This window comes from Chrysemys picta, chromosome 4 (assembly GCF_011386835.1).
Source record: "Chrysemys picta bellii isolate R12L10 chromosome 4, ASM1138683v2, whole genome shotgun sequence".
Classification (NCBI taxonomy): Eukaryota; Metazoa; Chordata; order Testudines; family Emydidae; genus Chrysemys; species Chrysemys picta.
Window position 1 is genome coordinate 86,223,488 of NC_088794.1, and position 22,155 is coordinate 86,245,642.

The 22,155-nt window shown below is 39.8% G+C and overlaps 1 protein-coding gene across 6 annotated transcripts in view; it reads left to right on the forward strand.

Annotated features, from left to right (window-relative positions):
- Positions 1 to 22,155, forward strand: part of PALS1 (protein associated with LIN7 1, MAGUK p55 family member) — a 130,602-nt gene that overhangs the window by 58,855 nt on the left and 49,592 nt on the right. For 4 of the 6 annotated variants that reach the window (XM_005306689.5, XM_065592903.1, XM_042849322.2 and 1 more), the window contains 2 exons: positions 8,027 to 8,539; positions 20,074 to 20,282. In XM_005306689.5, coding sequence (XP_005306746.1) covers positions 8,173 to 8,539; positions 20,074 to 20,282 — 576 coding nt within the window. In that variant the 5' untranslated portion in view covers positions 8,027 to 8,172. Of the gene's footprint in view, positions 1 to 5,784; positions 5,884 to 8,026; positions 8,540 to 16,564; positions 16,786 to 20,073; positions 20,283 to 22,155 lie in introns of those variants that run through there. The other 2 variants (XM_065592904.1, XM_065592902.1) reach the window with 2 other exon arrangements.

Genomic DNA, 22,155 nt, shown 5'->3' on the forward strand with positions numbered 1-22,155 from the left:
TCGATAACGATCCAAAGCAGAGCGGACCAACGCATGTTCATTTTCATCATCTGAGTCAGATGCCACCAGCAGAAGGTTGATTTTCTTTTTTGGTAGTTCAGGTTCTATAATTTCCACATCGGAGGGTTGCTCTTTTAAGACATCTGAAAGCATTCTCCACACCTCATCCCTCTCAGATTTTGGAAGGCACTTCAGATTCTTAAACCTTGGGTCAAGTGCTGTATCTATCCTTAGAAATCTCACATTTGTACCTTCATTGCGTTTTGTCAAATCTGCTGTGAAAGTGTTCTTAAAATGAACATGTGCTGGGTCATCATCCGAGACTGCTATAACAGGAAATATATGGCAGAATGCGGGTAAAACAGAACAGAAGACATAAAATTCTCCCCAAAGGAGTTCAGTCACAAATTTATTTAACACATTTTTTTAACGAGCTTCATCAGTGTGGAAGCATGTCCTCTGGAATGGTGGCTGAAGCATGAAGGCGCATATGAATGTTTAGCATATCTGGCACGTGAATACCTTGCAACGCCGGCTACAAAAATGCCATGCGAATGCCTGTTCTCACTTTCAGGTGACATTGTAAATAAGAAGCAGTCAGCAGTATCTCCTGTAAATGTAAACAAACTTATTTGTCTGAGCAATTGGCTGAACAAGAAGTAGGACTGAGTGGACTTGTAGGCTCTAAAGTTTTACATTGTTTTGTTTTGAGTGCAGTTATGTAACAAAAAAAATTACATTTGTAAGTTACGCTTTCACAATAAAGAGATTGCACTACAGTATTTGCATGAGGTGATATGAAAAATACTATTTTTATCATTTTACAGTGCAAATATTTGTAATAAAAATAATATAAAATGAGCACCGTACACTTTGTATTCTGTGTTGTAATAGAAATCAATATATTTGAAAATGTAGAAAAACATCCAAAAACATTTAATAAATTTCAATTGGTATTCTATTGTTTAACAGTGTGATTAATCATGATTAATGTTTTTAACTGCGGTTAATCGATAGCCCTAGTATTTATTGAAAGAGAGTTGCCCAATATTTAAGGGAAATTAATCTTCCTTGCTATTCAGATGCCAAAACTGTTTACTACTTGAATGGTTTTAGTAACTACTCTGACAACGAAAGCTAGGCAGGAGAGCTAAAGAGAGGAATTTTTTCCAGGAGTATTTGTACGTTGCTTTTCATTAAAATGAAACTCAGCACCTCAGATTTGGAAGTGCAAGCTGACAGAAACTTGTGTAGGCGTTACTGCCACTCCTCCATTATATACCACTTACATTTAGTTTTCAGCATTATTTAGAACTTCAGTAGCCTCCTCCAAATTCATAACATTCCTTAAAAACAAAACACAGGCTGGGGTTTTAGTCTGAACACATACTATATTTAAAAAAAAAAACCACTCTGAGATTCAATTACTGATATTTAACTATTTAAGAACAAAGGAATTGACTAGTTTAAACCAGAGGGTTTTTAAAATTTAAAAAAAGGGAAAAAAGCTTAATTGGCATTGCCATATCACTTTTCTACTGTGTTTTCCCTCCTCAAATGTGTTAGTAATGTTGTATCCGGCCCATTGGCCTAGCAATAAAAGAAGTTGAAGGAAAACTGCAGTGTGATATCAAAGATGTTTTTAATTACTACATTTAATGACAGAAAAGAATCACTAATATTGTAAGTATGATACGTTGTTAATTCTTTAGGAATTCAAAATTTGAATCAATTAATTCAAATAAGAGGCTTGACAATCTGGTATAGAATGGGACTTGATGAGGGAGTCCACTATTTGAATGTATGGGCCATAAAGGACTTTCAGAGTTACCATCTAGTCTTAAAATTTATTTTTAACTACAAATAGAATTTATTTTCAATTTTTTTTAAAGGTCTTCTGACTTTCCAGTGTCCTACTTTCCATTAGCAGCTGGGCCTTCTACTAGGGAAGTATCAGGAAAATGTTACTGAATGTTCAGTTATGGAGATACTGAAATTGTTAGAGTAACTCCACACTTAAAATCGTCTCGGTTAACATTGTTTCGTTATGTTGCTGATCAGTTAGAGAACATGTTCATTTAAAGTTGCGCTATGCTCTCTTATAAGGTTGTTTCGCAGTCACCTGCTTTGTTTACTGCTTGCAGAAAGAGCAGCCCGTTGGAGCTAGCTGGTGGGGGCTTGGAACCAGGGTGTGTGTGTCTCTCTGTCTGCCATGCTATCTCCCCTCCCTCCATTTGTGCTTCCTTGTAGAGTGTGAGGCTACATTAACGTGTTAACCCTTGAGGGCTCAGCTGAGTGCTAGTTCATCATTAGCAGTATAGTGTGTGTGTGAGAGAGAGAGAGAGAGACAGACAGACAGACAACTTTCCCTGGAACCTAACCTCCCCTTACATTAATTCTTATGAGGAAATTGGATTCGCTTAATATCGTTTTGCTTAAAGTCGCATTTTTCAGGAACATAACTACAACGTCAAGCGAGGAGTTACTGTACTCATAAAACAGTTTAACGTTTATTACTCAACATATATTTTTAATGTTTATTTGTATAAAGTATAATTGCTGCAAATTTCCTTAAAACATTCTTAAAGTGAGAAATTTGAGTTCTTCACTGGGGTGGCTGTTTATCAAGTTGTCCTTTTCGGAAGATCAGAACTCAAAAAATACTTTTCCTGACTTAATCAGAATGCAGAAGAGCAGATGTTGGCAGTTGTAAGAAATAGGTTAGGCTGCCTTTTCTCATTGCTAAAAAATTGCAATTTGTTGAGTTCACCAGGACATCTGCAAGAGGCTTCCCAAATGGTACAATGGTACCTATGGGACTGTGTTGTTCATCTCCTGTTAAAACCATGCTGAGGGAACAGGCCCAGGAAAATCTAGTTACACCTTATGGGTTTCTGTAAATGCGGCCCTCAATTGAAGGTGACCATTTGTGGTTTCTGAATCTTATCAGTACAACGAAGTTTCAGCCCTGTGGTTGTGGTTGTCCTCTTGTTTGGCAACGTGGCTCATTCTGGAGTTTCAGTGCTATTGGTGTGTCTGCTTTTAACTGCACAGATGCTCTGCCTCTCTCTGGATGGAGTGGATGGAAACACAGGGAAACTTCTCCAGTGTGCCATCGTATCCTTTGCTCATACGTTTTGTGGAATTCATTGGCTTCCACATGCCCATAAATCAATAAAAGGAACCTCAGGTACAGCTGTAGTCTTGATCTAAGAAAGTGCCACAAATGACAGGGAATTGTGGTGGCACAGTGTCCTCAGACCTTCAGTGTGTGCAGAGGAAGCTCATGTTATATCCACCTTTTTCTCAAACACTGTTATTGTTTCATGCAGATATTTGATTGCTGTGCTTCAGAAATGTGGTGTATTGGCCCTGAGAAATAGCTATCATTGTCTGTAATATGGAGTTCTGAGATGGTCATTTTCCCTACATAAATTAACTCCTTTTGTTCCATCAGACATCTCTTTATTTAAAAAAAAAAGACATTTTACTCTGCATAAACATGAAAAGTTGAATATAATGTATTTTTATTGTCTCAGCAGCAGGAATTTATCAAGAGTAATTTTAGCATGCAAATTAGCAGAAGTAGATACCATTTGTCAAGTTGGATTGAGAAGTTTACTAATTAACTAAATGTTCAGAAAAGTAAATATCTTATTGATATGACATTTAATTCAACCACACACAAACTACATTAATAGAACAGTGAGATTGCAAAGTCAAGCACTCAAAGGTTAAGAAATGCCAGAATTAAATTAAATTAATGGAAATACCCTATATCCTAGAACTGGAAGGTCATCGAGTCCAGCCCCCTGCCTTCACTAGCAGGACCAAGTACTGATTTTGCCCCAGATCCCTAGGTGGCCCCCTCAAGGATTGAGCTCTCAACCCTGGGTTTACCAGGCCAATGCTCAAACCACTGAGCTATCCCTCCCCACAAATGAAGGTTGTCTTAATTTGGTAGCCATGTGCTCAGGCTTTGTGATCAAGTAATTAAAGCCTAGATAGCACAGGAACTCTTAATTCTGGCATTTCCTAACTCTTGGGTGTTTGACTTTGCAACCTCAGTGTTCTTTTAATGTAGATTTTTGTGTAATTTTCTTGGTTTTAAAAAAGCGAACTGGAAAACCAGAAATTCCATCTAAGGCCTTGGCTACACTGGCGCTGTACAGCGCTGCAACTTGCTGTGCTCAGGGGTGTGAAAACGCCCCCATCCCCCAAGCGCAGCGAGTGCAGCGCTGTAAAGCGCCAATGTAATCAGAGCCTGCAGCGCTGCATATGCACAGTTTTGGTCACTTGTAGGAGCAGTGAGGGAATGGAGCATGTTCAGAGCACATGGATCTTTGGAGATTTTAGTTGCTAAACTCTAAAGTTTCTGCTACTTAAGATTTATCAAAGGTTGTAACTTGGCCAAATGTGGACAGATTTTCACTGGAACAGCAAAAGGCACATCTATGGCACTAAAGCCCACTCTTTGCCAAATTTCAAGTATTCCTAAGAATATTTTTTAACTGGGCAAAATGCATTTCACTAATCTCATTCTCAGAAACAGACGGATGTTTTGGCTGAATCGTTTCACTCCGAACCGAACCAAATAAAAACAAAACAAAAAAAACCCATACCTCAGCCTGGAATGGAAAATTTCAGTCCAGATATTTTGGCAAAGATGATGAGCAACTGAAAACAGGGCTGTATAATGGGATGTTATTGGGCAACCTGAGGTGGTGGTACTAGCTCCACCTATGATAAACACTGGCCATTAAACACATGATATTTTGTATAGCAGTTATATATTAGGTTAAAGTTGCAACTCTCTGTACATGTAGAAATGGTACAAAAGGGAATGTTGCACCAGGCCTGGGCTTGGAACTGGCATAGGACTACTGCTGAGCTGCCTGGTCAGTTTTTAAGATGCTTCAGTAAAATGACAGGAGCAGTAGCAGGATGTACATAGCTTCTTTTCCAACCTGGCTCCTCACTATACGTGTCTAGGTTTTTGGGGTCTTGCTGTCTTTCCTTCTTCCTCCCAGCTCAGGGCTGGTTGGAGATATGCAGGAAGTGCACTGTAGAGTTTTGCATGTCTAGTTGCGTGGTAGCCAGCTGACTCTCTAGGTCCCTCTCTCCAGGGCTCCAGAAAGAAAAGCCCTCCCATCAGCCTCTCAGGAAGCCCAGATGAGCTCACACCAGCTGGAGGAGGTGGGGGAGAGAATCTTGGGCTCCGTCCTCCTCTCCCTAGCCTAAAGGTGGGGGGAGATAAAATTCCATGTGGAGAATGAGAGGGACTTTGTAAAAGAGACCAGATGCTCATGAGGAAAGAAGAAACAGTGAGAGTGGTTCTGTGCACTGTTTTCGACAGAGACTATGTGGAAGCTATACCTCTGAATGCCTACTGTTGTCATTACCTCCCAGCTGTCCCTGTTTCACATAGCCACTTGTCAGTGTGCTGCCCCTACCTCAGCCACCTTTCCTGGGAAGTTTCCCTTTAGAACTTTGTTACACTGTTATATCACAGAGAGGCTGGACTGTGGAGCTCAATAGAACCAGGACTTGCACCATAGTGACTGCTTATGAAGTGTAAATGAGGGAAAATGGAAGATTGTTGACTGCTTCTGTGCACTTCAGAGGAAGAATTGTCTCCATCTCACTTCTCATTAGTAGTACTCAGCCAGTCATAGTCAACATCATTTTACTTTGCAACCAACCAATATATATGATGTAATGTATTAATCATATAACTGATCCAGCAGTACAATGAAATTCGAATTGTCAGTCCTTATCTTCTAGGTGTTTAGGCCAGGATGTTTAAAAAAAGACCTAAAGCTCCAACAGTAGGACCATTGCTGACAACTCCATTCCTCAGGGATTGGAACTTTATACCATGAGGTAAAGCATGAGGTAAAGCATGTCTGCACAGGAGACAGTTTTCTTGGGAACTAGTCTGGGACTCTGGAATAAACTAATATTTAAAACTCAGGACTATCACAGCTAGAAGTATCCGTCAACCTGAAACTGTTTGCAAATTTATGTCAAGTTTGCCAAATAGTTTCAATCAAACAAACAAACCCCCCCAAAAAAATCAAAATGTTTTGGAAATGTCTAAACCAAACATTTCACTTTGACACCACTCAAAACTTGGATTTCAGGCATTTTAACAAAAGCAAAGGAGAACTAGATTCACAAAATGGCTGGAAGAAGTGTCCTACTTATACCTTTTAGCCCAGTGGTTAGGGCACTCACCTGGAGTGTGGGAGACCCAGATTCAATTCCCCTCTTTGTGGAGAAGGAATTTGAGCATGGGTCTCCCATGTTGCAGGAGAGTGCCCTGTCTCCTGGGCTGTGATGGGATATTCTGCAATGGAGTTTTCTCCATTTTGCCTGGTGAAGCAATTACTTTGTATAAATAAGTAATCATTGGAGCAAATTTTGATCTTGGGTCTCCTACATTCTTGGTGAGTTCACTGTTCATCACTGGATCAAGGAAAGAGTAAAAATGACTCTGCAGCCTGGTGGTTAGGGCACTCAACAAGTATATAGAGACCCAAGTTCAAGTCTCTGCATTAATGACTATTTATTTATACAAAGTGGAATGACTTCAACGGGCAAAATGGAGAAAGCCCCATTACAGAATATCCCATGACAGCCCAGGAGCTAGGGCACTCTCCTTCAATGTGGGAGACGGAAGTTCGGATCCCTTTTCTACATCAGCCAGAAGGGGGAATTGAATCTGGGTTTCCCACATCCCCTCTGAGTGCCCTAGTCTCCCAGTTAAGTTATAAGGAGAGCATCACATACCTTTTTCCTCTTCTAGCTGTTTTGTGAATCCAGTTCTCCTTTGCTTTTGTTAAAATGCCCACAATCAAAATGAAAAATTGAGTTAGGTCAAAATGAAACTTCGTTTCAACCCGACCCAAATAATTCTGACTTTCTGATTCACCAAAAATTTTTGCTTTTGGTTCAGAAACTTTTTCCGGAATTGCCAGAGAACCAAAATATTAATTTATTCACCCAGCTCTAATCACTTTTGTTCTAACTGATATGCACACTTTGACTTGCCTTCTCCAATAGACATGACATAAAGGAAAAACAAAATGAAATGTAAGAGACAACAAAAGGCATACCAAATTGCTACACTGAACAGATAATTCTCCCTGTAGGGAGATGAGAGAGAGAACAATCTGCACGTGACAGATGTTAATGTTATCACTTAATACACTATTGGGAGACATTCAGCTGTCAAGGTGATGTGTGGTATAAGAACCTGTATATGATTGATATAAAATTTTACATGAAGTGTGAAAATGGGTCCTGACAACTGGTGGTTACATCCCTCAGGACACTTTTCATGAAAACAGGATTATCAGTAATAGTCAAACACCAGTCCTAGTGAATTTCATTCTGTCCACTTAATTCCCCTTTCCATTTCAGATGGATACAGTATCCTTTAGTATGTGTTCAAAACTGTTGTGTAGTTTATGCTGTTCCTTTTCAAACAGCAGCTGTCTTCTACCTGGCCTTTAATGTTAGGTGAAGTAATGCTTGTATGGAAACGCTCCAGTCCTGGGAACACATACACATGTGAATATCTTTACACATGTGCATAGCCTCATTAAACTCTGTGACTACATTCATATGTAAATATTTGTAGGATTAGTGGAATAGCTTGAGAAATGTCTTGCAGTCCTTCAGAATGAAAGGAAAAATGTAAGAACTGTGAACGGCAAGTTTCAGAAAACTGCCAATTTGCAATCTTGTACATTAAGTGCAAAATCTCTACCGCTTCATCTGGAAATATTATGAACTTTAATTTTTTAACAAAACAGTCTTCTAATTTTTATAAACAATGGTGCGTGAAGACTACTAAACCGTTAATTGTGTGGCTGCTACTTTAAATAATGCTTGAGTTGGGAAAAAGTGTGCTATATAAACGTAGAGAAAAATGTCAGGGTCAGGAAGTTATAAAAACTTACTGTTTTTCTTGTTTAGTAACTCAATTCTTTTTTTTCTTTTTTTCCAATTTTTTTACTAGATTTCTTTGCTGGCTATTTCCTCAACCTTGGTCTTCTGATACAATATCCTTTGAAATTATAATGGGTTTTAAATGGGAGCATGAAGAAAACTGGCCTTGTAACAGAATTTGTATGTGAGAAGTGGTACAGATTACTATAAATAACCATGACAACTTCTCATATGAATGGACATGTTACAGAAGATTCTGACAATGAAACAAAAAATGTGGAGCTTGCATCTCCTGAGGAACCTCAGAAGCACAGAGAGATGGCTGTTGATTGCCCTGGGGATTTGGGCTCCAGGATGATGCCAGTACGACGAAGTGCTCAACTTGAGCGGATTCGCCAGCAACAGGAGGACATGAGGCGCAGGCGAGAAGAAGAAGGAAAGAAACAAGAATTAGACCTTACTGCTTCAATGAGGCTTAAGAAACTAGCGCAGATTCCTCCCAAAACTGGAATAGATAATCCTATGTTTGACACAGAAGAAGGAGTCATTCTGGAGAGTCCTCATTACGCTGTAAAAATACTAGGTAGGTAAAAAGTACAAACTCAAGGAAAAATACTTGGGTTTATATGCAAATATTGTTTTAGGCCAGAAAACATCGGTTGGTTAGGCTTATGAGAGAGTTGAAACAATGAGACACAACTTTCAACTTCTGTTGATGGAAAGAAACACTTAAATTCCAGCCTGCAGTTTCTGGTAAAAGTTGAAGATAGTACAGATCCAACAAAATTCTGTTAGTGATGGAAATTTGATCAATAGTATAAATTACACATTTTAATTTTAATTTTTTTTGTCCTCCTCATTTAGGACCTGCTGGAAAATATTTTGAGTTTGTCCATGTCTGACTACCTTCAAATGTATACAGTAGCTCCTCACTTAATGTAGTAATGTTCCTGAAAAATGCGACTTTAAGCGAAACGATGTTAAGCGAATCCAATTTCCCCATAAGAATTAATGTAAATGAGGGGGTTAGGTTCCAGGGAAAGTTTTTTTTTTTCACTAGATGAGACTACACACACACTAAGTTTTAAACAAACAATTTAATATTGGTACACGATGATGATTGTGAAGCTTAGTTGAGGTGGAGGAGTCAGAGGGTGGGATATTTCCCTTACTGCTAAATGAAGAACTAGCAATTGGCTGAGCCCTCAAGGGTTAACTCTCACACTCTACAAGGCAGCATCGCAGACAGAGAGACACTGTGTGTGAGAGAGAGAGATGCGCATTTCCCCTTTAAGTGCTGAACCTACTCTTTAGTACACTGCCTTGTTAATTAGATAAGCTTGCTGTGACCCCAGCTGCTGCCAGCAAGCTCCTTCTGTGCTGAGCCCTGTCGTGTGTCCCCCCTGCTCTATGGAAGATGGGGTAAGCGGGGTGCAGGAGCAGGGGGGGGAGGGACACCCTGACATAAGCCCCCTCTTCCTCCCCTCCCCCCGCACAGCAAGCAGGAGTTTTGGGGAGCAGCTCCAAGGCAGAGGGCAGGAGCAGCATATGGCAGTGGGGGGAGGGATAGCTGAACTGCCGGCAATTGATAGCCTGCTGGGCAGCTGCTCCACAGGGAACTTAGGGGAGCGGGGAGCTGATGGGGGGCTGCCAGTCCACCCTGGTTCCAAGCCCCCACCAGCTAGCTGCAACGGGCTGCTCTTCCTGCAAGCAGTGGACAAAGCAGGCGGCTGCCAAACGACATTAGAAGGGAGCATTGCACAACTTTAAACAAGCATGTTCCCTAATTGATCAGGAACGAAACAATGTTAACCGGGACAGCTTTAAGTGAGGAGTTACTGTATTTAAGTTACAGCTCCTAATGGAGTTGTAGTGAACAATTGATTGCTGGAGTATACATTCATGACCATTAATAAGACACGCATTCCTAACCAATTTTTAATGTCTGGGTAGTGTTCCAGTTACAGGGTCTCCTCCTCTTTCTCAGAGTGGAATCTTGTGATCCTTTCGCTCTTCTGTTGGGAACCAGGTATACTACCCCATGATCGCTTGGCTCTCTGCAGGCCTGAATGGGTTTTAGACATCTGTGTTTGTTCACTTCAGGAATCTGACACCCATGGTATTGACCCAACAGCTTTCTTAAAAATGTATTTAGCAGTTGGATCAAAGCATTAGAGAACAAATATTTTAAAGCAACAAACAGTTTATGTGCATATTTAGTCTTATCAGATGTTATGCTTCATTACAAGAAAAATTGTTACCCTCTTAAATTACAGTAACAGAAGTGACCCAACTCTCATTCTCCTTGAAGGCCAAGAAGTCACAGCTAACAGCATGCCCTGCTGTTCTTGATCTTTCCTTTTTCTTTCTGTGTTCCCCTCTCTCACACACAAATGGTGTTTAAGGAAGATCTCACTTTCGATGTAAGTGTCTGAGCTCAAATACTGTATTGCTCAATAGTGTCTGTTTTCAGGGTCCAATGTGTTTCCTCGTGCCTCAGACAGGTTTTTTTTCCAGTCAACCAGGGCACCTACAGTGCCTATCCAGGAGAATATATCTTTGATAGCTGCCCCATTGTTTGGGCAGTTGGACTCATTCAGACTCAGTAATCGCTGGATTTATGTCTCCCCTGTGGATGACAGTGTTGAAAACTATATGAGAATATGGGGTTCCTTCAGCCCCCTTTGTTAGTCTAGCATACAGTCTTAGAAGTCAAACACACAAATCCCATTTTAGACTCAAAGTATGTTATTAATGCAGGCAGGGTCATATTTCATGACAGTAAATCATTTTATTTTAACATTTCAAGTATAATCCTCTTGTAAATTAAGAATACAGATTACCATAATCCTATAGTTTGAGAGTCACACTGTTACAACTGGACAGTAAGTCACATGTAAATAGTATGCTGAATTAATGACTTTGCAGCTAATGCTCACTTTGAGTTATTTGCGTTATAAATAATTTCTTGCAGATTATTCAGAGTCTTTCATTTTCAAAAGAAGAGCCACGGTGAGCATAAAATAAGATGAATGTGGAAAGGGAAGTAGTATCTGCACATTGACAATGCAAAATTAGTAGTCATTTGATTCTTTACCGCAACAGCTCCTTAACTCTTAATTGTATTCAGAGAAAACACTACACCCCCAAAAAGTTGACTTTGATTAAAGTGACTTTTTTTTAGATTGCTGAAATATTTTTTAGCTTTTAAACTAGAACAATGCAAACATAGTTAACCAGTGATAACTTAAAAAATAAATTTCATTCCAGAACTTAACTGTTAAACTTTTATATAACTATTTCCTGCCTTCCTTCTGTTGGGCAGAAAGTTTTTGTTTGCATTAAAGGGTCTGTCCCCTACTGCTATTAGTTGTATGTGTTTTCCCAGCCAGAAAGAGTCATTAGGAGTTTGTGGCAATCTAGTTCAGGTAAAGATTAACCTTGTGTTTAAAGAAAAAATGCTTCTGGGACAATCGTAATAGACTCTTGTCCCTTTAAATTGGGTGCAGAGATTCTCTTACATTTCTTTGTACCACCCTTTCCCTCTTTGCTCATATTTATGAGCAGAGAAAAGAAAATAATCCTGAACATCTACAACTGAGCTATTTCCTCACCAACCCAGGTCGTCATTGTGGCAAAGCCCAAAGAGATGTTGCCACCTTGCACATCAAGTGCTACCTGGATCGATCTCTGACTAGGTCCTCAAAGTAGTCTGGCTGGATATTCAAGATATGTCCATCACTGGCAATTTTATAATTTCTTATGAACTATAAAGTGGAGGATCCATAGGATACCAGCCTAACTCATTCACATCTTCCAAACCCTGTATTGCAGCCATCATTCTTCTAGTAAAGAGATTCCTTTCAGAACAAGTTTATTCTTAATTAGCTGCAAAGGTTGCTATTGAACAGTGTAAGGAGACAGAAGATCAATTGTTCATTCTGCATCATCTCTACTGTTAGGTAACTTCTTTGTTTTCTCTTTCCAGCAAGATAAAAAGTCTGTTTCACGGAATGAAATTTTATAAGATTTTCACTTCACCTATTATCTATAGGTTCAAATTTAAGCTTAGCTTTGTTTAGTTGTGCCATTTGCAACACTCCTGCTGTGAATTGTAGATGTGGGTGGCAAAATGGTGAGCTGATTAAGAGGTTTTGACCATCTTTCATCTTCACACATAGGAACATATGAGTTTCTCCATATGATTTGGAAAAAAACGGAGTTGGGGCCTCAATGTGGAGGCACTCCTTTTTTTGATCTTCAAATTAATGTAAGGCTGCAATCGGGCTATGTAAGTTTAAGCAAGCTACGTTTTAAATTACTACAACCTCCCCACTTCTTTATGAAGTTTCCTTTTTGTCATTTAAATCCATTCTAGTTTCTTAGTGGGGTTTCCTTTTTGACATTAGAATTTCCAGAGCACAGAGCAGGGAGACACTGTACACTAAATAGTTGGATATCAAGAGCAGAAATTGCTATTTCATTGAGATGCAGACAGGATTTAATTGTAGTGCACTTGATAGATTTTAGTCTGGTGTAGCAATTTGCAGTTTCTGCTTGGAGAAAGGGAGATTAGCTTTAAGCTATTTGGATGTTTTTGTCAGAAATGCACATTCTTTGGAAGGTATCCCTTATGTAATGTGCTATGGATTTGGAAGCATTTCTTGATTGCAATACAATGGCAATTTGAATATCTGCCAGTACATAACCACATATAATAGGAAAAGGCCTATAGTTGTTAAGAAAGTGACAATCCCACACAGTATTCCACTGAGAATTTTGAGAGTCAACAAAGTTTAGAGATGAGCCACCAAAACTTGTTTGCTTGGGCACTTCCGTGATCTGCGGGCAGTCCATTAATATTTATTATAGGCAAGGCTGGTAGTACTGGCTGTTATTAATGTTGCCAGACACACTCCATATTAAGACACTGTTTTCCGTTGCATCTAACTTTGGAAAACTTAAACCATTTGGGCTGAAATTTTTCATGTTGGCTGCCTGCTTCAGGCAGATTTTTAAATTTCAGCCATTTCTGAGAACAGCTCAGGGGAAATAGGTTTTGCCCATGTTAAAAATACATTTGGCAACCTTTTCTTTGAAATCCTCTAAGATTTCTCTGCATTGGAGCAGGGTTTTGAAATTTGTCAGGCGGGGTGGCTGTTGTGTCTGGGTTTTTTAGCTGTTCCTGTGAAAATCTGCCCAAATTTGGCCAAGTTATAAGAAAAATCACAATTCATGCATGCTCAGTAGAGACTTGCTCAAGCTTAACAGATAAAATCTCTGATTCCATCATTGCTGAGCATGTTCCATTCCCTCCCAGTTCCTGTGTGTGACCAGACTCTGCATATGCCATCCCTAAAGAGAGGCTAAGCATGTTCCAGCCCAGGGCTGTAGGGGCTCAGAAGGACTTTATCCTGCCCTCAGTGAGGCCAAGCATTGGAACTGGGAGCAGGGAGTCTCTCTCTCTCCTGTGCTCTGAATGAATTCCTTCTCTTTCTCCTCCCACCCCCCCCACCCCACCCCAGCTAGCACAGCTGTATCCTGGAGGAGGAAGACCTCTTATTGGAATGTAGAGCAGACAAGAGCAGGACCAGCAGGAAAAGAAAGAAGTAGACTGCAACTGGAATCGGGGGGGGGGGGGGTGTTAGAGAAGGGCAGAGGAAGAAGAGATACAGTGACTGAGTTGCAAGAGAGAGACTGGAACTGACTAGGAAGGAGATTGAGAGCTGGGTGGTGGTTGAGGGCAGGCTGCAACTCATTTGGCTAGGAGACTAGGACTGGGAGCTTGGGGGGAAGGGGAAGCTCGGACAGATTGAGCAATAGGCTGGGAGCTGGTGAGAGAAATGGGAAGGGTCATACTGAGATTGGATGAAGAGCTGGGATAGAATTGGTATTTGGTGGGCAAAGAGACTGGGACAGAAACGTGTGAAGGACAGATTGTTAATGAGGAGCCCAGTGAGGGGAGAGGGACTGGGAACCAGCCAGTGGGGGAGAGGGATCAGATGAGGCTCAAGGAGGAGGAATTTGGGGGCAAGGAGACTGGGGGACAAGAAGTTGGAGTGGGAGGGAGGGGACTGGGTACATGGAGGGGAAGAGACTGTAAACCAGGGGAATTTGGACTTTGACAGCTAGGCTGAAGGGGGAATAAACTGTCTGGCTGGGCTAGGGGTACTGGGACTATGATGAACCTGCAGAGGAGTGGCGATTAGGACTGGGACAAGGATCTGGGGTGGAAAAGAGAGAGGACTGGGACCAGTTAGAAGAAATGGGGAAGAGGGGTCAGAGCTTGAGGAAACAGGCAGAAGAGTTTGTGCCCACAAGAGCACACTTGCTTCCAGTGACTGGAATGGAACCCAAGCTTCCTAAGTCTCACTATTCTTCTGCTAAAACAACAAAGAGTCTGGTGGCACCTTAAAGACTAACAGATTTATTTGGGCATAAGCTTTCGTGAGTAAAAACCTCACTTCTTCGGATGCATAGAGTGAAAGCTACAGATGCATCCGAAGAAGTGAGGTTTTTACTCACGAAAGCTTATGCCCAAATAAATCTGTTAGTCTTTAAGGTGCCACCAGACTCTTTGTTGTTTTTGTAGATACAGACTAACACGGCTACCCCCTGATACTTATTCTTCTGCTGTCATCAAATGTTTGTGAAATCCTCTGGTTAAGTGTCTCTCGTCTCATTCTAGCGCTTGTCCACTAGAGCAATGTTTCTCAACGACCAGTCCATGGACCAGCGAAGGCAGCAAGCCAGTCCCTGGTATCAAAAAGGTTGAGAAATACTGCACTGGAACGCTAGGATACCATAGTGATAAGTTCTCTAGAAAAGCAGGGTTTGAATTGTGTTCAGTAAATAAGGCCTAAGACCAGACGTTGAGGAGGATAAAACAAAATATTGATTTGTGCTCAATTAATGAGCAACTATCTTGTGCACTGAAAGAGGTGGAGTCTTGTGGAAAAAAGTGTGATCGTATTATTAAAGACTATCAGAATGTATACATACAAAGGGGCTGAATCAAGGTTGCATAGGCAACTGTTTCAGCCTGATTTTAAGGAATGACAACATGTTAGTAGTTGCATATGGTTAATACCCAGTTTAGGATGCCATTGAGGTCACGGATCAAATCTGAGGTGCTACTGCAAAACTAAGAAAAACTGCATTTCAGATTAAATGGTGTAACCTTCAACTCTGTCATAGTCCATGAGGAATCATAAAACCACTAATACAGCTAGAATCCCCAAGTTGTAATATAATGGAGAAGACAAAGTAACCAACAAAAAGGCTCTACAACAATTATACTGTCCTTTCCTAGGGCTTTGTTAACTTGTATGCATGTCCTTTTTCCCCACATTGTGGATTCATGTAAGAACTGACACTTTTGCTGAACTTCAAAATAAGACTCTCATTCTGAAAGCTGTCTCCCCTGTTTAGCTTAGTGGGTGGAAAAAAGGTAGTTTAAGAATATATATATTTTTGATCATCAGATATGATGGAGGAGTGTGGGAGTCCATTATGAGCAGTTCAGCTCTTTTGTTGAAAACATATTGAATGCCTGCCTTTCAGAGGTTCAATTAGCCATCATGCTAATTTTAATAATAAACAGCTTCAGATGCCATGAGGGTCATAGTCAATGGTTTAAAAAAAAAAATTAGATGTGTTTAAATACAGCAGCAGTTCTCAAACTTTAGCCACTTGAGGGCCCACGTTTTTATTTAAATTTTTTTGTGGACCCCCAAGTCCCTACCACCGCTCCCCCCTGCCCCTCCTCTTCCCTGCCTCTTCCCTCCCCCAAGCATGCCCTGTCCCCACTCCTCCCCCTCCCTCCCAGTGCTTCCTCCATGCCGCTGAACAGCTGTTACCCGGCATGCAGAAGGCACTGGAGGGAGGGGAAGGGTCTGCGGACCCCAGTTTGAGAAACACTGAACTACAGTAGTATTACTTCACGTCTGGTAATCTGCTAAAAATGCTACGTTAGCTGCTTGGCCTCTTCCTGACTCAACCCTTGTTGTCCAGGAGTGAGTCACTGTCATGTAATTCTTACAGAAGTATTACCAAAATCCTTAAATGATTATGATGATTGATTTTAGTCGGGGTTAATATGCAAGAAAATATTAAACTATTATCACTCAGTGACTAAAAATCTACAGGAACAGTGGATCAGTATTTTATAGGCTTTTTAAAAACCCTAATGAAACTGTGAACAAGTGCTGGGCACAAATAGCAATGCTGGCCCAATTAATATAAACTGTCCTCATTTTCCATTGTTGAAAAGAATTTGTTTTATACTCTAATGCCTTTTAAGTGCCAGGTGACATGTAGAGATTTAAGCAAGGGGAATATATTTGGATTTTAACATATTCTGATTAGAAAGAGTGCTGCAGAGGATTAATGAGAACTTGAGGTTCCAAAAGAATATGAAATAAATTAATCTATTGACATAAACAATTTGCATAGATTAGAAATACATGTCTCAGTTAATATTGTGGCTCCTATCCATATTGTATTTTTGAGGTATATGCAGTATGTAACCTGTATTTAAAATAACAAATGACAGCTATTATTTATTTTCCCTCCTTTTCTAATCTGCTAACATGTCAAACTGCAACAGGAATCCTCCCCTGCAGTTGCGTATTTCTTTTCTCCTGCCAGGCTTCTGATTAATACACACGTTACATAGTGCTCAGACATTTTCCCTGCCATTTCTTAAACCAGCAGGAAAGGCTGCAACTTTTCTCATAAACGGGGAATAAAACAAGAAGTATTTGGGTGGAGAAATAGTGTTTGATATATAATGGACCTGCAGTATCAAAAAGAAGCCTCACTTTCTCTGTGAGTAGAGATCGTTTACCTTTCTTTAAGTAGTATTTCTTCACTTTTTTTGTCTTAAGGAAAATATTTATAATTGAAACATGTTCAAAGGTGGGAGTGGATATAATAGACTGATTTCTCATTGGCCAGAGGTGGGGAATGAACTGGAGCTTATTAGGTATACTGTACACAGATGTATCCCTTAATCTAGGATTCAGAAATATGAGTCTGGGAAAATATTAGTTTCCAGTAAGCTCATTATAGATTTTTATGTATATGACTGAAATACTTATTAATTGGGTAACTTGGGATGTATAGGGATCTATCTTTTAAAAGTGCCTGCCCTGTGGGAATACCTAATTCCACTCCCATTCCTCCTTTATCTGGCCATGAAGTCTCTCCCCACCATTTCCTTGCTGTTCCATGTTACTTTTGTGTGTCCCACAGACAGTATAGAAGTCTGGCCTTTAACACATTTGCACGATCAGTGCAAAATAACTGCCGAAGGAGGAGAGTGTGATGGACACATGGGGTGCAAGACTTTGTAGGGGGCTAGGAAGAAAAAGGGGAGATGGGAACAGTCAACTGTTTCTGGAGTGGGTGGGGGAATGTAGAAGTAGCCAGGAAGTGGGCAGATGTGGGTACAGCTGTGGCCTGTATAAAGGAAGAATTTTGGGGTTTGTAAAGAGAAAAGGAACATTTAGAGAGAATAAATAGAAGTGGGAAGAAAAGTACATAATAGACAAGGAGAGTGAATGGAGAGTGATGGAATGAAATAAACTTGAAAGAGAAAGATATACCATGTTTAGGTTACATTTATTGTATTTGTCTGGATAGTGTCCCACTGGCAGAATGTGAGTCAGATTGCTGAATGTAATTAGGTGTGTAACAGGCTAATGGGACAGGTATTTCTAAAAAATTGCATGCTATAGCACGTGAATTTTTTTCACTTTTCTGTGAGAGTCCAAATTTTTAGTTCTTCAGAACCAGTCACCATTTTGGTGATCTACATTCCTCATTTTACAAGGGATTTGCCATTTGACTGTGCTCTGTTGGTGAATACTCTTGCCAGCTGATCTGGATGGAAAAGTAAAGAACAAACTTTAGGTACCACTGTGGGAATGGGGATCAGGAACATGTTTTTTTACATAGCTGCATCTATAGTTTTCTGCTGAGACACGGATTATCTTAGGATACCTTATTCCAATATGCATTTGGCCTTGTGTATGAAATATCCAGTATTACTGTAACCCACCTATACTCCATGGTCTCTCTCAGGGGGATGAGACTGGACAGCTGGTGCTGGACTCCAGTGCAGCTGCTGCAGCATGCCCCTTCCCCCATTTCCCTGATGGTAAAGGGGACCCTAGGGTCATGAAAAGGGATAAAATGGTGACATTACAATTGGAGTCTTTGATCTGTGCTTTGCAAAAAAGTGCCCCTTCCTCCAGGGATCTGCATTTGCCTAATCCTAGACACTGCTCCTCAAGGTCCAAAGGTACAACAGCATGCCTCAGTTTCACAAGGAGGACAGTTGCCTACATTGCCCCCAAAACATCTTCATCCAGGTCTACTGCCTCCATTCCATACTCAGTGTCACTCATCTCCTTCCTCAGTGGTCTGACTAAACAAAATAGACAATCACTGCAGCTCTACAAGACTTCAGAGGAGCGTTAGAAAAGCCACAAACTTAATTCCAACCCTTATGCAAGGCATTTCCCTGTTCTGTCTTCCTCTAATGCTAGAATAACTCATCCCAGAAATGTCTTGTTATCTTTCTCTGGTTCTGTAATGGATAAACACTCTAAGCAGCACACAATGCCAGATGCCTACAAGAGGGACTTCAATCCAGAATCCTCATCAGAATTTATGATGAAAGGGGCCTTTAAAGCATTTAGAGAGAGCGGAAACTACCACTTTAGAAAGATGATTGAGCAACGGGCACATCTTATGAGCAAAAATATAAATATGCATGCACACATTGATGCCCAAGACCCTACTTACAAATTGGGATCTGCCCTTCAAAGACTTATCAGGAGCACCAAGAGTTGTAAAGTTAGAACACCCCTGGGGATGAAGAAATGCACGAGGCAGAGGATGACCAATGGGGAATAGTCAGTAATTCCCTGATCCTTGATCTCAAAAGAGGGAAGGCTTCTCCCACAGAGGCTTTTATAATCTGCCTTCATGTGGTTCAAATGCTATTCAGATCACCCTTAGTTTAACCTGTGTTCAATATAGAATACTGCATTATCACCTTCTTACTTATCCTTCTTCCAACTTCAGTCCTCAACTGCCTGCTAGAGAAAGTTGTTCTACTGGATTGGTTCCATTTTCTTTTGTAACACAGCTAATTAACTTTTTATAGTCACTTACAATGAAAACATTAAGATTAGTTTTAAATACTGTATATTGAAATACCACACTATTGCAACAGTCCTAAAATTCTACTTTTTGCTAAGAAATCTAAGCCTTTTAAACTCTCCCCAAAAAGCAAATTTAGTAAAGTATAAAAATGCAATACTAAAAGTTATTAAACCCTATTAAAATATATGTTCCAAGTAGAATTCACAGCCTAATAGGTAAAGCGATTTGTAGTCTGAATTTTCCTACTCTGACACACTAAAAACATACAGAATTCGGTATGGTAAGAGGATTTTTGTGTGCTTTTTCCTCTTTCCCCCTGTCCTCCAACCTTTAAGTTCAGAATTGCTCAATATAATTTTTAATTTAGCTCTTGTCAGAAATAAACTCTGTAAAGGGGAAATGGCACATATGTACCTAATACAAAAATAAAGCTTTTAATGCAAATATTGTGAATGTGTGAAGAAGATTGTATTTGAAATAGGGTTCTCTATGAATATTCAGTAAAGCATCTAGATTAGTTTAGCAAAGCTGCTAACTTTTTCATATTGTAAAATATTCCCTCTTTCACAATCTGTTGTTAATGGATTTTGATTATCAAGCCCTTTTATAGCAACCCATTATTTTGGAGAAGCTAAAGAATGTGAGGAATGAATTGCTGCTGTGATCTGGAACTTATCTGCAAAGATTTTAATCAGCTTTTTTATTGCTCCTAATTACATTGATTTTTCCTTTTCTTTAGTTATGATCTGCTCTTCAGTGTGAGGTTTATTATTAGTGGACTAAATAATGAACAGTTGTGCATGCATCATTGCTCATTCAGTCAAGGTTGAACTGCTGTCTTTTGTACAAATCTTAGAAGTTTACAATGTGCATAACGTAATAATAAGCTTAACCTAACTCTCGCATCTTTTTTTTTTTTTTTTTTTTTTTCCCCCTGCCCAGAAGTGGAAGAGCTGTTAGCTTCTCTTAAGCATATCCAACACACTTTGGTAGACCCCCAGAGCCAAGAGGATCTCTCTCTCATTTTACAACTTGTCCAAAATACTGATTTTCAGAATGCATTTAAGATACATAATGCTGTCACAGTGCACATGAACAAGGCCAGCCCTCCGTATCCTCTTATCTCCAATGCACAAGAGCTAGCACAAGAGGTATGTATAGTATACATCTCCATGATGTATTTTATAACTTGTAATTTGGATCATTGGAAATATATTCGGTTTTATCTGTGTATATCAAGCGTGTCTGAGTTATTAATAATCAAAGTTGAAATAAAATGGATCTTAATATATGAATAGTCACTGATTACTGCATTAAGTCACTTTTTCCAGAATTAAGTATTACATCCAGGAATGAAATAACTTTAAACTTTGGGATAATAGCTCAGTTTTTCAGAGTAAGAACTTTAACAGCAAAAAAAGTACAGTACATAAGTGCAAAATATTACACCATTTAAGTGCAATAAAAGGAAGGGTGCTACAGAAATCATGGGAACATTTTTCGTAGCTCTTCATATCCAGTAGATATTGTTCACTTACAGTGGATTTGGCATTCTGAGTTTTGAACAGTACTTTGAGGATACCCCTGAAAATGGATCAAAATGAAATCCCTGAAGAACGTAAACTTAACCATATTTAAAGTTCTTTAACTGTTCCAATCCTTAGGTATTTGTATCTTGGGACTAAAGATTCTGGTGTGTGTATATATATGTGTGTGTGTGTATATATGTGTATATATAAATAAAAAACTCAGTAGGTCAGTTTTGCTTGGTTATCTGGATTGGTGATATTGTCTATGCCTACCTTAACTACTGATTTAAAAGTGTCACTTAAAATCGGGATGATTATTTTATCCTAATAGATCCCAGGTGACACAGGAGAACTGGAGTTCCAGAGTTCCTATGGCTATCAGTCACCAAATAGCTTTCATTTCAAGGCATGGTCAGAAAGAGAGGCTTCCTGAAAACTTGGTTGAAAGCTGCTTAGACTTCTAATTTAGTTTAAGAATGTAGGAGAGAGTTGAATTATCCCTATGCTAAAAGCCCAGTACATGAATTTAAAAGGGGTGATATGTATACTTGTTCCCCACTTCTTTAGATCCTGGGGGCTGCCAGGGACCAGTTCAGCCCCCCCTGCACTGGTTAGAGCAGGTTGTTCCCCTCCCTCACCTTCTGATCCTGTAGTGACCTAGGAATACTCGGGACATAAAACTTTACTGGTCATATCCCTTCCCACCACTGGAACACCCCCCAGGTGTCCCAAAATAGTCCATGTGACAGGGTCTCTGCCAATTCTGCAACCTCCTGTTCTGGACAAAGGGTATTTATCTGTAGACAAAGGAAATATTATACAAAATAAGCAAGACTGAATGTATTGTGCTTTGAGAGAATAGAATATATTACATTCATTTGTTAGAAGTCCTTGCATTAGTGAAATAATTTTGGCTGTCATTAAGAGGCCTCATTGAGAAGAAAGAAATGATTTTTGCTAGCAGGATTTGTTAAAGGTCAGAACCAGGAGACTGGAAAATGCATACTGAGCCAATAAATACTGCAATTGATTGCAACAAACTTCCAATTCAAATCACAGTAGAGTTATTTAAATTTTGAGAGCCATGTACCCCAGTCACCATTTTTACTGAGTCATACCATTTAGGAACAAGTGAGCGCCTGATATTTCTTTGGGATTTTTAAAATGACTCTCAAACTGCACTTGAACAGTAGTCTAGTTTAATTTTTTGAGACATTTTCTAGTCTTAGAAATCATAGAATTGTAGGACTGGAAGGGCCCTTGAAAGGTCATCTAGTTCAGTCCCCTGCTAGCAGGATTTGTTAAAGGCCAGATAGACTCAGCAAACTGGAAAAATGCAGATTTTCATTAGTTGTTTTTGTTTTGTTTCTTTGTTTTTTTATTTTATCCCTATTGATCCAATTAACCCCAACTTTTGGGTGTGAATCTTTTCCTCCTGGCCACAGGTGAATTCTTGCATTTTTTTTGAGAGTATGAGGAAGAATATAGGACAGTC